General features: G+C 48.3%; 1 protein-coding gene and 1 pseudogene across 4 annotated transcripts in view; one reads left to right on the plus strand and one right to left on the minus strand.

Moving 5' to 3' along the window:
- Positions 1 to 2599: 2599 nt before the first annotated feature.
- Positions 2600 to 14437, plus strand: part of UBIAD1 (UbiA prenyltransferase domain containing 1) — a 55180-nt gene continuing 43342 nt past the window's right edge. For 2 of the 4 annotated variants that reach the window (XM_064363269.1, XM_021669845.2), the window contains exon 1: positions 2600 to 3398. In XM_064363269.1, coding sequence (XP_064219339.1) covers positions 2870 to 3398 — 529 coding nt within the window. In that variant the 5' untranslated portion in view covers positions 2600 to 2869. Of the gene's footprint in view, positions 3399 to 12087; positions 13741 to 14437 lie in introns of those variants that run through there. The other 2 variants (XM_064363268.1, XM_012473706.3) reach the window with 2 other exon arrangements.
- Positions 8554 to 10839, minus strand: LOC105731688 (ubiquitin-conjugating enzyme E2 variant 2-like; annotated as a pseudogene).

Genomic DNA, 14437 nt, shown 5'->3' on the forward strand with positions numbered 1-14437 from the left:
CGAAAGCTTTGTGCTGAGTGGTGAAGTTGTAATGTTTAACAACCAGCTTGGGGGAAGTGGGAGCAGGTATGTACAGAGCTAGCTTCACAGCTGCATCATGCTCTGTTTTGCAATTGTTAATGATTTTGAACAAGAGGCCCACTATTTATTTATTTATTTTTGAAATAGGATCTCACTCTATTGCCCAGGCTGGAGTGCAGTGACGCAATCACAACTCACTGCAGCCTTGACTTCCCAGGCTCAGGTGATTCTTCCGCCTCAGCCTCCCAAGGAGCTGGGACCACAGGTGCACACTGCCATACCTGGCTAATTCTTGTATTTTCACCATGTTGTCTAGGCTGGTCTTGAACTCCTGGGCTCAAGTGATCCACCCACCTTGGCCTCCCAAAGTGTTGGGATTATAGGCGTGAGTCACAGTGCAGATCTCACTATGTTGCACAGGCTGGTCTCTAACCTGAGTTCAAGAGATCTTCCCACCTCAGCCTCCTGAGTAGCTGGGACTACAGGTGCACACTACCACACCCAGTTCCACATCTTTAGTTTGCGTTGGGCAAAAGTCTCCACCAAAAATACAAAATTAGCTGGGTGTGGCGGCACGCACCTGTAGTCCCAGCTACTTGGGAGGCTGAGACAGGAGAATTGCTTGAATCCAGCAGGTGGAGGCTGCAGTGAGCAGAGATTGCATTACTGCACTCCAGCCTGGCAACAGAGTGAGACTCTGTCTCAAAAGAAAAAAATAAAAGAGATATGTCAGAACTTCACTAGTTTCTCAAGGCCACGAGCGACTTATTTGCTCAACTGGATAATAATTTTCCAATACTGGAAGAATATTTCCTCAAAGTTTTGGTGCTATTCTCTCTCTCTCTCTTACTCTCTCTCTCTCTTTCTCTCTCTCTCTCTCTGAGATGGAGTCTCACTCTATTGCCCAGGCTGGAGTGTAGTGGTGTGATCTTGGCTCACTGCAGCCTCTGCCTCCCAGGTTCAAGCAATTCTCCTGCCTCAGCCTTCCAAGTAGCTACAATTACAGGAATGCGTCACCATGCCTGGCTAATTTTTTTTTTTTTTTTTTTTTGAGACAGTCTTGCTCTGTTGCCCAAGCTGGAGTCCATTGGCACGTTCTTGGCTCACTGAAACCTCCATCTCCCAGGTTCAAGCAATTCTTCTGCCTTAGCCTCCCGAGTAGCTGAGATTACAGGTGCCTGCCACCATGCCTGGCTAATTTTTGTATTTTGAGTAGAGACAGGGTTTCACCATATTGGCCAGGCTGATCTCGAATTTCTGACCTCAAGTGATCCTGCCTGCCTCACCCTCCCAAAGTGCTGAGCTTACAGGTGTGAGCCCCCGTGCCCCACCAGCACTTTTAAGTTTAACCAGTATTAGTAACATTTTCTCCACCACTTTCTTAAGTCTAGGCGACTTAGCAGTTATCAAGCATTTGTTGATTTGAGTGGTGTGAATTCTCCCACCATGGGCAGATTTTAAATGGCCGAAGGATGTCACTGAATGAAAAGCTCAGAAGAAGTGAGCAGTGGCACATCATAGAGTTTTTCCAGGGTGCAGATATGATAGACATCAGAGTGTCTGTACACAGCAGGCGCTCAATAAGTGCATGAATAATTTATTAGCATGAATAAATTAATGAATTTTACTTCGTGAATGAAAGTGCCGGGCAAGTCCTAAAGCCGCACGCCTTTCAGTTTCTTTGTTTTTGAGACGCAGTTTTTTGAGGCCGAGTCCGCCCCTGTCCAGGAGCTCTGTAGTCCAGGCTGGAGTGCAGTGGCGCGATCTCGGCTCACTGCAACCTCTGCCTCCCGAGTTCAAGCGATTCCTTTGCCTCAGCCTCCCGAGTAGCTGGGATCACAGGCGTACGCCACCAAGCCCGGCTATTTTTTTTATTTTAGTAGAGACGGGTTTCACCGTGTTAGCTAGAATGATCACGATCTCCTGACTTCGTGATCCGCCCGCCTCGGCTTCCCAAAGTGCTGGAATTATAGGCGTGAGCCACCGCGCCCTGCCCGAGTTGTGCTTATGATGTTAAGAAAGGTAGCTTCCAGTGAGTCTGGAAGTAGCCGCGGGACTCCGTGCAGGCAGGAAAAGGGCGGGGCCCTGGGGTCACCGTCCCGCCCCCGGCCCCGCCCCCGCTCCCGCTCTGCTGCTCGCCCCACCCCTGGTCTGGCTCCGCCCCTCCTCGGACCCTGCCCCGCCCCTCCCCGCCCTTTTCCCCGCCTATGACCCGGTCCCTCCCCTCCTTGACCCCCCCCACCTCTGATCCAGCCCCACCCCACTCCGCTTCTGGCCCGGCTCCGCCCCTTCTCGCCCTTCTCCCCGCCTCTGACCCCGCCCCGCCTCTGACCCGGCTTCAACCCCGCCCCGCTTTTGGCCCGGCTCTGCCCTTCCCCGCTCTTCTCCCCGCGTTTGACCCGGCCCCGCCCCGCCCTGCCTCTTGCCCCGCCCCCGCCGCCCTACTCCCGCCTCTGGCTCGGGCGCCCCCTCCCGCCCACCAGCCCACCCTCCGGCCCGGCTCGCGCTACCGGCACCTGTTTCCGGGCGGGCTTCCAGAGGCCGGCGCACAAGATGGCGGCCTTGGCGGCCTGAGGAAGGCGGCCGCGGCTCGGCCGTGGGCTCTAGCGCGGGGCTGGAGGCCGGAGACAAACTTCACCCAGGTAACGGGTAGTAGGGGCGGCGACGCCAGGTCTCGTGGGGTGCAACACCCGCTTGCTGCTGTCCCCGGACCCTGCTGCCACACCAGTCCTGCCTCCGGACGCCGAAGGAAGGTCAGGCCCGGCTGCCCCGCCCCGTCCTTCCTTCCTCCGGGGCGGTCACTGTGCGTGGCTCACTTTAGAGTTTACTTCAACCACGTGGAGCTCCCATGGCGGCCTCTCAGGTCCTGGGGGAGAAGATTAACATCCTGTCGGGAGAGACTGTCAAGGCTGGGGACAGGGACCCGCTGGCGAACGACTGTCCCGAGCAAGATAGGCTCCCCCAGCGCTCCTGGAGGCAGAAGTGCGCCTCCTACGTGCTGGCCTTGAGGCCCTGGAGCTTCAGTGCCTCACTCACGCCTGTGGCCCTGGGCAGTGCCCTGGCCTACAGATCCCACGGTGTCCTGGATCCCAGGCTCTTGGTGGGCTGTGCCGTGGCTGTCCTGGCTGTACATGGGGCCGGTAATTTGGTCAACACTTACTATGACTTTTCTAAGGGCATTGACCACAAAAAGAGTGATGACAGGACACTTGTGGATCGAATCTTGGAGCCCCAGGATGTCGTCCGGTTCGGAGTCTTCCTCTACACGTTGGGCTGCTTCTGTGCCGCTTGCCTCTACTACCTGTCCTCTCTGAAACTGGAACACTTGGCCCTCATCTACTTTGGAGGCCTGTCTGGCTCCTTTCTCTACACAGGAGGTAAGACATGTCCTGTCCTGTGTGCTGCAGGCCTTAGTCGCATCTACTGGAAACCGCTGCTTTGTAGAGGAGTTATAGGGATGCCAAAGGTGCCTTTCTAAATTAGACCACCTTATTTAAAGTCTATAATTGTGGGTTATGTGAATGTTTTGAAACAGTGATTTGAGAAGATCCTGGCTTGACTTATGGACGTAGGGCATGACTCAAAAATTTATATGGACATTTATTTTATTTTATTTTAAGACGGAGTCTTGCTCTTGTAGCCCAGGATGTAGTGCAACGGCGTGATCTCAGCTCACTGCAACCTCCACCCCCCGGGTTCAAGCAATTCTCCTGCCTGAGCCTCCCGAGTAGCTGGGATTACAGATGAGCACCACCACGCTGGGCTAATTTTTTTTTTTTTTTTTTTTTGAGATGGGGTTTCAATCTTGTTGGCCAGCTGGAGTGCAATGGCTCGATCTTGACTCACTGCAACCTCTGTCTCCTGGGTTCAAGTGATTCTCCTGCCTTAGCTTCTCGAGTAGCTGAGATTACAGGTGGGTGCCACCATGCCTGGCTAATTTTTTGTATTTTTAGTGGGATGGGTTTCTCCATGTTGATCAGGCTGGTCTCGAACTCCTGACCTGAGGTGATCTGCCTGCCTCATCCTCCCAAAGTGCTGGGATTACAGATGTAAGCCACTGCATCTGGCAATTTTTGTATTTTTAGTAGTGTATTTGTAGTAGAGATGGGGTTTCACTGTTGGCCAGGCTGGTCTTGAACTCCTGACCTCATGATCCTCCTGCCTCAGCCTCCCAAAGTGCTGGGATTACACCTGTGCCCAGCCAGGACATATTTTTTTATTTTTATTTTTTTGAGACAGAGTCTTGCTCTATTGCCCAGGTAAGAGTGCAGTGGCACGATCTTGGCTCACCGCAACTTCTGCCTCCCGGGTTCAAGTGATTCTCCTGCCTCAGCCTCCTGAGTAGCTGGGACTACAGGCATGTGCTACCACGCCTGACTAAATTTTGTATTTTTAGTAGAGACAGGGTTTTACCATGTTGGCCAGGCTGGTCTTGAACTCTAGACCTCGTGACCCGCTCGCCTCGGCCTCCCACAGTGCTGAGATTACAGGTGTGAGCTACTGCGCCCAGCCTATGTGGAAATTTTTTGTGTCTCATTTTCTTTTATCACTCATACTTTATAATGCCACAGTTTTAAATATTAGTAGAATTAAATTTGAAGAGTTCAAAATGATACACCTAATTACTTCTAGCTAGTTTCCTAGATGACTTCTTGCAGGAGGCTGATTAAGGTAGTGATGGGCAGGTGGGTAAGCCCTATTTATTGAGCACCTATTATGTGCCAGGCACTGCTGTATATGAACACATCAGTCACAGATCTCTGCCCTTGTGAAACTTATATATTGTCATGAGAAGAGACAGAAAGTAAAAATAGAAAATGATAGTTAGGATGACCAACATCCTGGTTTGCTCAGGACTAAGGTGACAGGATTAAGTGGGATGTATGACTTCTGGTGCTAAAACCAGGCAAGTTCCTGGTCAGCCAGGTTGAATTGATCACCCTGATTATAATGTATGGAAGATGGTAAGTGCTATTGGGAAAAAAAAGTAGAGCAGGCTGGATGCAGTGGCTGGTGCCTGTAATCCCAGCACTTTGGGAGGCCAAGGCGGGCAGATCACAAGGTCAGACCATCCTGGCTAACACAGTGAAACCTCGTCTCTACTGAAAATATAAAAAAGTAGCTGGGCGTGGTGGCACGTGCCTGTGTCCCAGTTATTATGGAGGCTGAGGCAGAAGAATTGCTTGAACCCAGGAGGTACAGTTTGCAGTGAGTCGAGATTGTGCCACTGCACTCCAGGGCAACAGAGCTAGACTCCATCTCAAAAAAAAAGGAAAGCAAAAAAAGGGGACACAGATTACTATTTTAAGTAGTTTGATCAGGGTAGGCTTCATCAAAAAGGTAACATTTGGCTGTGTGCAGTGGCTCATGCAATCCCAACCCTTTAGGAGGCTGAAGCTGGAGGATTGCTTGAGACTGGAAGTTGAAGACCTGCCTGGGCAACATATCTCTGCAAAATATAAAATAAAACATATTAGCTGGACATGGTGGTGCATGCCTATGGTCCCAGCTACTCTGGAAGCTGAGTGGGAGAATTGCTTGAGCCCAGGAGGTCAAGGCTGCAGTGATCCCTGATCACACCACTGCACTCCAGCCTGGGCGACAGAGTGAGACTCTGCCTCAAAAACAAAACAAAACAAAACAAAACAAAATGTAGTATTTGAATTAGATTGAAGGAGGTAAGAGATGAGGGAGTTGGCCAAGCAGTATCTGAGAGAGGAGCGTTTCAGGAAAAGGAACAGAAGTGCCATGGGCCATCAGGCAGCAATGTGTTCAAAGAGCTTACGGAGCAGCAAGGAGTCCAGTGTGTGAATGAAGTACAGGATAAAGGAGGGTAAAGTGAGAGAAGTATGTTTGGGGAGGGGAGGGAGGCACATGGATTATATAGACCTTGTAGGTCACTGGTCTTGGCTCTGGAATGGAGAAGCCACTGCAGGACTTTGAGCAAGGGAGTGATGTGATATAATGTAATTTATTTGTTTGTTTTTTGAGATGGAGTCTTGCTCCGTTGCCCAGGTTGGAGTGCAGTGGCACAGTCTCGGCTCACTGTAACCTTCACCTCTTGGGCTCCAGTGATTTTCCTGCCTCAGCCTCCCGCGTAGCTGGGATTACAGGAATGCACCACCGTGCCCAGCTAATTTTTGTATTTTTAGTAGAGATGGGGTTTCATTATGTTGCCCAGACTGGCCTTGAACTCCTGACCTCAGGTGATCCACCTGCCTTGGCCTCCCAAAGTGCTGGGATTACAGGCATGAGCCACTGCGTCTGTCCCCCATTTTTTTTTTTTTTTTTTTTTTAAGATGGGGTTTCACCATGTTGGTCAGGCTGGTCTTGAACTCCTGACCTCAGGTGATCCGCCCACCTTGGCCTCCAAAGTGCTTGGATTACAGGCATGAGCCACCACGCCCGGCCCGGCCCCCATGTTTTAAAAGAATCAGTCTGGCTAAGGTATTGAGAATGGATCAAGGGGAGTGGGGCAAGGGTAGAGGCAGGAAGAGCAATTAGGAGGCTCTTGAGTAATCCAGGCAAGAGAGGCTTGGTGACTTGGATCGAGGGGGTGGTAGTGGAAGAGGTAAGTAGCCAGGTTCTAAACATGCTTTGAAGGTAGAAAGGGTTTGCCGATGGATTGGATGTGAGGTAAAGAGAAACAGAGGAATTAAGCATAACTCAAGGTTTGTTTATTATTATTATTATTTTTGAGGACACATTCCACATTTTATTTACTTTTTTTTTTAAAGATGGGATTTCACCATGTTGGTCAGGCTGGTCTTGAACTCCTGACCTCAGGTGATCTGCCCGCCTTGGCCTCCAAAGTGCTTGGATTACAGGCGTGAGCCACCACGCCCGGCCTATTTTATTACATTTTAAGACTAACTTTGGGCTGGGCGCGGTGCCTCATGCCTGTAATCTTAGCACTTTGGGAGACCAAGGCAGGTGGATGAGTTGAGATCAGGAGTTCCAGAGCAGCCTGGCCAACATGGTGAAACCCTATCTCTACTAAAAATACAAGAATTAGCCAGGTGTGGTGGCGTGCGCCTGTAGTCCTAGCTACTCAGGAGGCTAAGACAGGAGGATTGCTTGAGCCTGGGAGGCAGAGGTTGCAGTGAGTTGAGATCATGCCACTGCCCTCCAGCCTAGCAACAGAGTGAGACTCTGTTTCAAAAAAAAAAAAAACAAGAAAAGACTAACTTTAATCTCAAATTATATATCCATTTACCTTTTTTTTTTTTTTGGAGGTGGAGTCTTGCTCTGTTGCCCAGGCTAGAGTGCAGTGGTGCGATCCCGGCTCACTGCAACCTCCACCTCCTGGGTTCAAGCAATTCTCCTGCCTTAGCCTTCTATGTAGCGGGGATTACAGGCACCCGCCACTGTGCCCAGCTAATTTTTGTATTTTTTAGTAGAGATGGGGTTTCACCCTCTTGGCCAGGCTGGTCTCGTACTCCTGACCTCATGATCCGCCTGCTTCTGCCTCCCAAAGTGCTGGGATTACAAGTGTGAGCCACTGTGTCTGGCCACCTATTTTTTTTTTTTTTGAGATGCAGTCTCACATTGCCACCTGGGCTGGTGTTCAGTGGCATGATCTTGGCTCACTGCAACCTCCACCTCCAGAGTTCAAGTGATTCTCCTGTCTCAGCTTCTGGAGTAGCTGAGATTACAGGCACCCGCTACCACAGCCAGCTATTTTTTTGTATTTTTAGTAGAGACAAGGTTTCACCATGTTGGCCAGGCTAGTCTCAAACTCATAACTTCAAGTGATCCACCCACCTTGGCCTCTCAAAGTGCTGGGATTATAGTCATGAACCACCACACCCTGCCAATACCTGCTACTTTTTAAATAATTTCAACTGCAGCTCTCTTTCACTTAGCAAGATGGATAAAGCTGGCCATTTTTGTTTTCTTTTTTTTTTTTCCTTTTTTTGTTTGAAATGGGGAGTCTTACTCCCCCCAGATCTCAGCTCACTGCAACTCTGCCTCCTGGGCTGAAGCTATCCTCCTGCCTCAGTCTCCTGAGTAGCTAGAACTACAGGCGTGTGCTACCGTACCTGGTTAATTTTTTGTATTTTTGGTAGGGATAGACTTTCAACATGTTGTCCAGGCTGGTCTTGAACTGCCGGCCTCGAGTAATGTGCCCGCCTCGGCCTCCCAAAGTGCTGGAATTACAGACGGGAGCCGACCCTGTTTTCTTTCTCGAGATTTTTACTCTTTAGAACCACAGATGCTTCCACTGCCATCTGATACTTCTCACCACGTTTTCATCTTGTAAACCTGAATTCTATTCCGAGTGCTCCAAGTTTATGTTTCAATGACAGTACCTTAATAAGAGAAAAAAAATTGGGTTGCATTTTTCTTCTTGTTGGCTGAAAACATAATGGGTGTACATATATTAAATATATTGTTACAAAAGTCCAGATCATGTTTCCCAGCTGGAATTCTTTTATTTAATGTGTGGGTATTTTGCATTGTGGTGTTTGATCAAGACATTAACATGAGTAGAAGGTTGTTGCTATAAGACAAGTTTGAGATCCACTAAAATTAATTGTTATATGTTTGTCCTTCTGGTGGCTGTGGAAGCTTCATATTTTCTTTGGACATCATTAGACATCTTAGCTCTTGAAGTACAACTTTAATGGTATATGAATTTTGTCATTTTGCTAACACTGGTATGCTCTGGGCATCTACCATCCCACTGGAGTTATTCCATTCATATTAATTTTTGTTACAAATCTAACTGATGGAGGAGCTTCTGGGTATTTAGGTCCACTTTTTACTTTCAGGATATATACTCTCTCTCTTTTTTTTTTTTTTTGAGATGGTGTCTTGCACTGTCGCCTGGGTGGGAGTGCAATGGCGCGATCTCAGCTCACTGCAGCCTCCGCCTCCCAGGTTCACACAATTCTCCTGCCTTAGCCTCCCAAGTAGCTGGGATTACAGGCATGCATCACCATGCCCAGCTAATTTTTGTATTTTTTTTTTTTTAGCAGAGACAGGGTTTCATCACGTTGGCCAGGATGGTCTTTTCGGCCTCCTAAAGTGCTGGGATTATAGGCGTGAACCACCATGCCCGGCCTGATTTTGTATTTTTAGTAGAGACAGGGTTTCACCATATTGGTCAGGCTGGTCTCGAACTCCTGACCTCAGGTGATCTGCCTGCCTTGGCCTCCCTAAGTGCTGCGATTACAGGCATGAGGCACTGTGCCTGGACAACTTTAGATATCTTAATGTCTATTAGATCACCTAACAGAGATGTCAAATGGGTAGTTCAAGTTCAGAGAAGCATGGGCTGGAGATTACATATTTGGGTAATATGTCGTTGGTCTATAGATGAAGTTGTAGGACTGGGTGAGGTCCTCGGGAGGGAGTTTTGGTAGGAAAGTCAGTGCTGGTCTGAGCCCTGGGACACTCTCACATTAGAGGTGGGAGAAGAAAAGGCACAGGTAAAGGGAATGTGAGCAAGCATCCAGAGGATTAAGAGGAAAACCAAAAGGCTGTGGTGGCTTGGCAGCCAATCGCAAAAAGTTGAGTGAAGGCAATCAATGAGGTGCTGTAATAGAAAGTACAAGCTGGTGGTGAAGGGAAGAGGCTCTCTTTGTGAAAGTGACATTTAAACTAGGACTTGAAGATGAAAGGATAAGGAGCTGGCCATGGGGCAGAATTGCAATCTAATTGTGATGCTGAGTCCTCCAGGCCTTAAGGAGCACTAAGTACAAATGTGGTGGGTGTGACATTGGCTAGAATCTACTGAAAGGTCTGTGTGATCGAGAGGGGTCATGAGACATAGTTGGAGAGGTAGGCAGGGGCTGTGTCATGGTGACCTTAATGAGTCCTACTCCCCAACCTCTAGGGCTCCGTCCTTGGACCTCTTTTCTCTATCTCCATGTACTCCCTTGGCGATTTTAGCTTATGGCTTCGGATGCCATCTGTTAAGCTAGTGACTCTTAAACTCCAGACTCATGTCCAACTTCTTACCCAGCAACTTCTTCTAGAACTGTCTCACAGACATCTCAAGCTTAACATGTCTGAGACCAAATTCCTGATCTTCTCTCCAAGGAAGCCTGCTTCACCCACAGCTTTTTCCCTATTTGACTCAGTGGCAGCTTCCTCCTAGTTCTTCAGGACAAAAGCCATGGGCATCTTCCTTGACTTGACATCTCACATCTAGTTCATCAGCAAATTCTGTTGACACTCCTTTCCAAATGCATGTAGGATCTGACCACGTCTCACCGTCTCCAGCCACCACTGTGGTATCTCTCCCTGGATTTTTTTGACAGGCTCCCAACCAGTCTCTTCATATCTGTTGTGGTCCTGTTCAGGCTGTTCCCTACTCAGCCACCAGAGTAATTCTGTTAAAATATGGGGCAGCCCTGTCAGTCCTGCTCAGAACTCTCCAGTGGCTCCCATCTCGCTCGGAATAAAGGTCAGGGTCTTTACAGTGACCCCCCCCCGCCCGCAATGCCGCCAGGGCCCTACATTCTTTGCCCATCCTTTGCCCTCCTCCCGATTCTCTGACCTGCCCTCCTCCTTTCTTCCTGCTCACCCTGGGCCAGCTACACTGCCCTCCTTTCTGGTCCAGGAGCACACCTGGTCCCTCCTGCCCCTCATGACCCTCCCTCAGGTCCTTCGTAGATGCAGCTTCCTCTGTTTTAAATGCTTTTCCTGCTTCTAACAGTGTGGTTCACTTTCTCACCTCCTTTACCTATTAGCCCAAATGTCAGCTGCTTAGTGAGGCCTTGCTTTCTACCTTGCTTAAAATCACACACCCACGCTGTGCCCCCACCTGATACTCCCCCTGCTGCTCTTCTCTGCGTTAGTTTTCTTCATGTTACTTTCTAACTTGCCATGTAAAGTATTTAATTGGTTAATTATCTTCCCCCTTAGACTGCAAGCTCCCTCCCTGCAATCAGGGATTTCTGTCCCTATTCGTAGCTAAACCCCTAGCACCCAGAGCAGTGCCTGGCATGTAATATTACTTAATAAATATTCATCAAATAAAGAAATGGGAAGGCATTGGAATATATTGAGAATAGTGACATAATCTGATTTAGGATTTTTTAAACATTGACTTTTATTGACATATAATTGACACACAGTAAAATACACAGATCTTTAGTGTTGCAGCTTGATGAATTTCGACAAATGTATACAGTTGCATAACCCACGCCCTTGTCATCATGCAGAATGCTTCCGTTACCCCCGAAAGCTTCCTAGTGCTTCTTGCCTGTCAATCCCACTCTCCCTGCCTGCATCCAGAGGCAGGAAAAGAACCATTGTTCTGATTTCTCTCAGATTAGTTTTGCCTGGTCATATAAATAGAACCATTCAGTATGGACTATTTATGTATGTATATGTATTTATTTTAGTCTGAGCTCTTACATCTGGCTTCTTTTGCTCAGCATGATGTTTTTGTTTCATTGTGGTGTTGTGTGTATCAGTAGTTCCTTTTTTTGCTGAGTAGCATTCTATCGTAACATACTACAACTTGTTTATCCATTCTCCTGTTCAGGGACATTTGGATTGCTCCCATGTTTTGACTGTTACGACTGAACATTCATGTTCAAGTCTTTGGGGATATTTGTTTTCATTTTTCTTGGGTAAATGCCCAGGAGTGGAACTGCTGGGTCACAGGGCAGATGATATTTAATTTTATGAGAAAGTGCCAAACTTTTCTGAAGTGATTGTACTTCTTTACACTTCCACCAGCAAGAGTTCCAGTTGCTCTGGGTCTTGCCAATTTTTTGATTTATGTCTTAACAAATTCCTTCTGGCTGCTATGTAGAGAACTGGTCCACTATTGCACTGTGTAAACTCATAAGCTCATTCGGAAAATGGGGTTGCGAGGGGAAGAATCACTGAAAAGAAACTCCCAGATGGGCCACATCTCTGAATCAGGTGGAGCACTTGAGCCTTGGGCTATGTGTCAAACACTAGGAAACAGCTTTCTCCCCAAGGGGTCTACTGTTTTCTTGTGTCGGATAACCAGATCTTTCTCCTTCCCAGAGTGGGTTGTGCTTGGTTTTGTGATGAGGACAGAGATTTTTGCTCAACCTTGCTTACATTGCTTTTTTCCAGGTGATCTAAGGAGGTGTTCTTGGAGAATCCAGCCAAAGGTCAAGGCTGTAGCGCTGTTGCATTTTCTTCATAGCCAGAGCCCTGGAGTCACTTGGGGAGCTGAGAAAACAAGCACAGGAGTGGGCAGCTGTAGAGGAACCGGCTAGGTCTGTGCTGGGAGTGTTCCTGCCCAGCATCTTTTTTGGGCAGTGTAGTTGCTTAAATGTGTGAGATATTGCAAGAGACATCAATTTACTAATTCAGAACTGGAGCTGGTGTTCTGCTTGAGGGAACGTCCCCCTGGAGGGCATGTCCTCATGCAACCTAATTATTTATTAAAACATGGCTTGTTATAAAAATTGTCCAAATAGAAGGAAAAACAACATGGCTTGAGGTGCAGAATTAGCTTGCTGGGTGTTTGAGAGTGTCAGTGGCCATGCCTCAATTCCCTTCCCGGGGACACTTTGTTCTAAAGAACTAAGGGTACATAATTAGCACCAAAGAACCCCAGCTGCTGATGTGAAGGTGAATTTGGACTGGATCTTGTTCCATAGCTGCCATGGCTTTTGAGCCTCTGAAGACCATTGTTATCTGTCATTTGATTTTATTTTGATTCCTCTGGGAAGTGGGAACATCTGTCATTTTAGACTAGTTAAAATGCCTAACTGGAGCTTTATTTTCTGATCCTGAGTCCATATCTCGTAGCTTGGTTAGAACTGGAGTTTGGTAAACTTCTGTAGCGATAGATGCATGAGTCACCTCCCTCAGTGGGCACCTCCACCCATTCAATACTGCTTTACCTGTTTCAGTCTGAGTGGGAGATTTTTCCTGACCTTGGTCCCAAATTCCAGGTGCTTGTTACCTAGCTCTTGTGTTCAGTTTGGCCCTTGTGCCAAGTATTGGGGAGTAAGCTGTGACCAAGCCAGACACATGTCCTGCCCTCATGGAACTTACACTTTAGCAAGAAAGGTAGAGATTAATTCAAAGCATGATGAAGTTTATGAGCATGGCAGGCAGATTGCCATGGGAGCATATTGCAAGGGGATCAAATGTGGCTTTGGGGTGAGGGGAGGTGGTCCTGGGGAATGGTCTTTACAGTCTTAAAGGGTGAGTAGAGTTAGCCAGGCCAAGGGAGACGTGTCTGAAGGCTCTGGCGGGCTGGAAGAAGTCTGTGAAGCGGGGAGGAGAGCTCAAGGTGAGGCAGGAGAGGTTGGGCTGGGCCACAGCTGAGCCAGGTTAAAGACCTGGGACTTCTATCCCCAGGATGAGTTGCTGATAAGGATTTAAGTGTATTTGGGGAGCAGGTGGTCAGATTCGTATTTTTAAAGGTTCACTTCAACTCCTTTTTAGAGATTAGATAAGGGACTGGGAGGAGGAGGGGTTATGAGATTGGAAGCTGATAGACCAATTTGGAGGACGCTGCAGTGTCCCAGGCATCAGAAGACCGTGAGGTAGATTTGGGAATGGGGTAAGGGGGATGGAGTGTGGCCCTGCAGATGGAGAGAATGGGCAGGTTTGAAGGAAGTGGGTTAGACAGGCTTTGAAGTAGATGAGCAGGACAAAAGCAGGAGTTAGGGATGGTTTAGTTTCAACCTCATGGGAGCCAGAGAAGGGAAGCAGCATTATGACTCTCCTGTCCTCGCTGTTTTGCTTATTGCAGGGGTGGAAGTTTAGGGACCCTGAAATTTCACTGAGATTCACTGGGTTTTTTTTTTTTTTTGAGACAGAGTCTCACTCTGTCGTCAGGTTAGAGTGCAGTGGTGTGATCTCGGCTTACTGCAATCTTTGCCTCCTGGGTTCCAGCGATTCTCCTGCCTCAGCCTCCTGAGTAGCTGGGACTACAGGTGTGTGCCACCACGCCTGGCTAATTTTTGTATTTTTTAGTAGAGATGGGGTTTCACCATTATTGGCCAGGCTGGTCTTGAACTCCTGACCTCGTGATCCACCCGCCTTGGCCTCTCAAAGTGCTGGGCTTACAGGCATGAGCCAGCATGCCTGGACTTCACTGGGGGTTTTTAAAGCCAGAAGATGCTTTCAGATTTAGGGGAAGGAAGTGGAAAAGTAGAAGCCTAGGGTGGCCGTTCTTTGAGGGACTGATCTCATGGTGTCTTGCAGGGATTGGTGAAGGGTGAAAGACAGCAAAGAACTGGATTGTAAGACCCATTGAACTAAGAGTGTAGTGTGTGCCCAGTGTGCTGTGTTGCAGAGTCTGTTGGGGGACCGTAGGAAGGGAAACGTGGGTACGAACCTGAGAAGAGGGACTTGAGGCCTCATGGGGCATTCTCTCTGCACCTGTGTCATTGGAGAAGAAATCAGAATTTGCTTTGTGGGGTTAAAGGATGAAATGAGTGCCCACCTGCACTGTCTAAGG

The sequence above is a fragment of the Aotus nancymaae genome, unplaced genomic scaffold, assembly GCF_030222135.1.
Source record: "Aotus nancymaae isolate 86718 unplaced genomic scaffold, 86718_ANA_hifiasm-v0.15.2.pri h1tg000053l, whole genome shotgun sequence".
In the NCBI taxonomy this organism is placed as follows: domain Eukaryota; kingdom Metazoa; phylum Chordata; class Mammalia; order Primates; family Aotidae; genus Aotus; species Aotus nancymaae.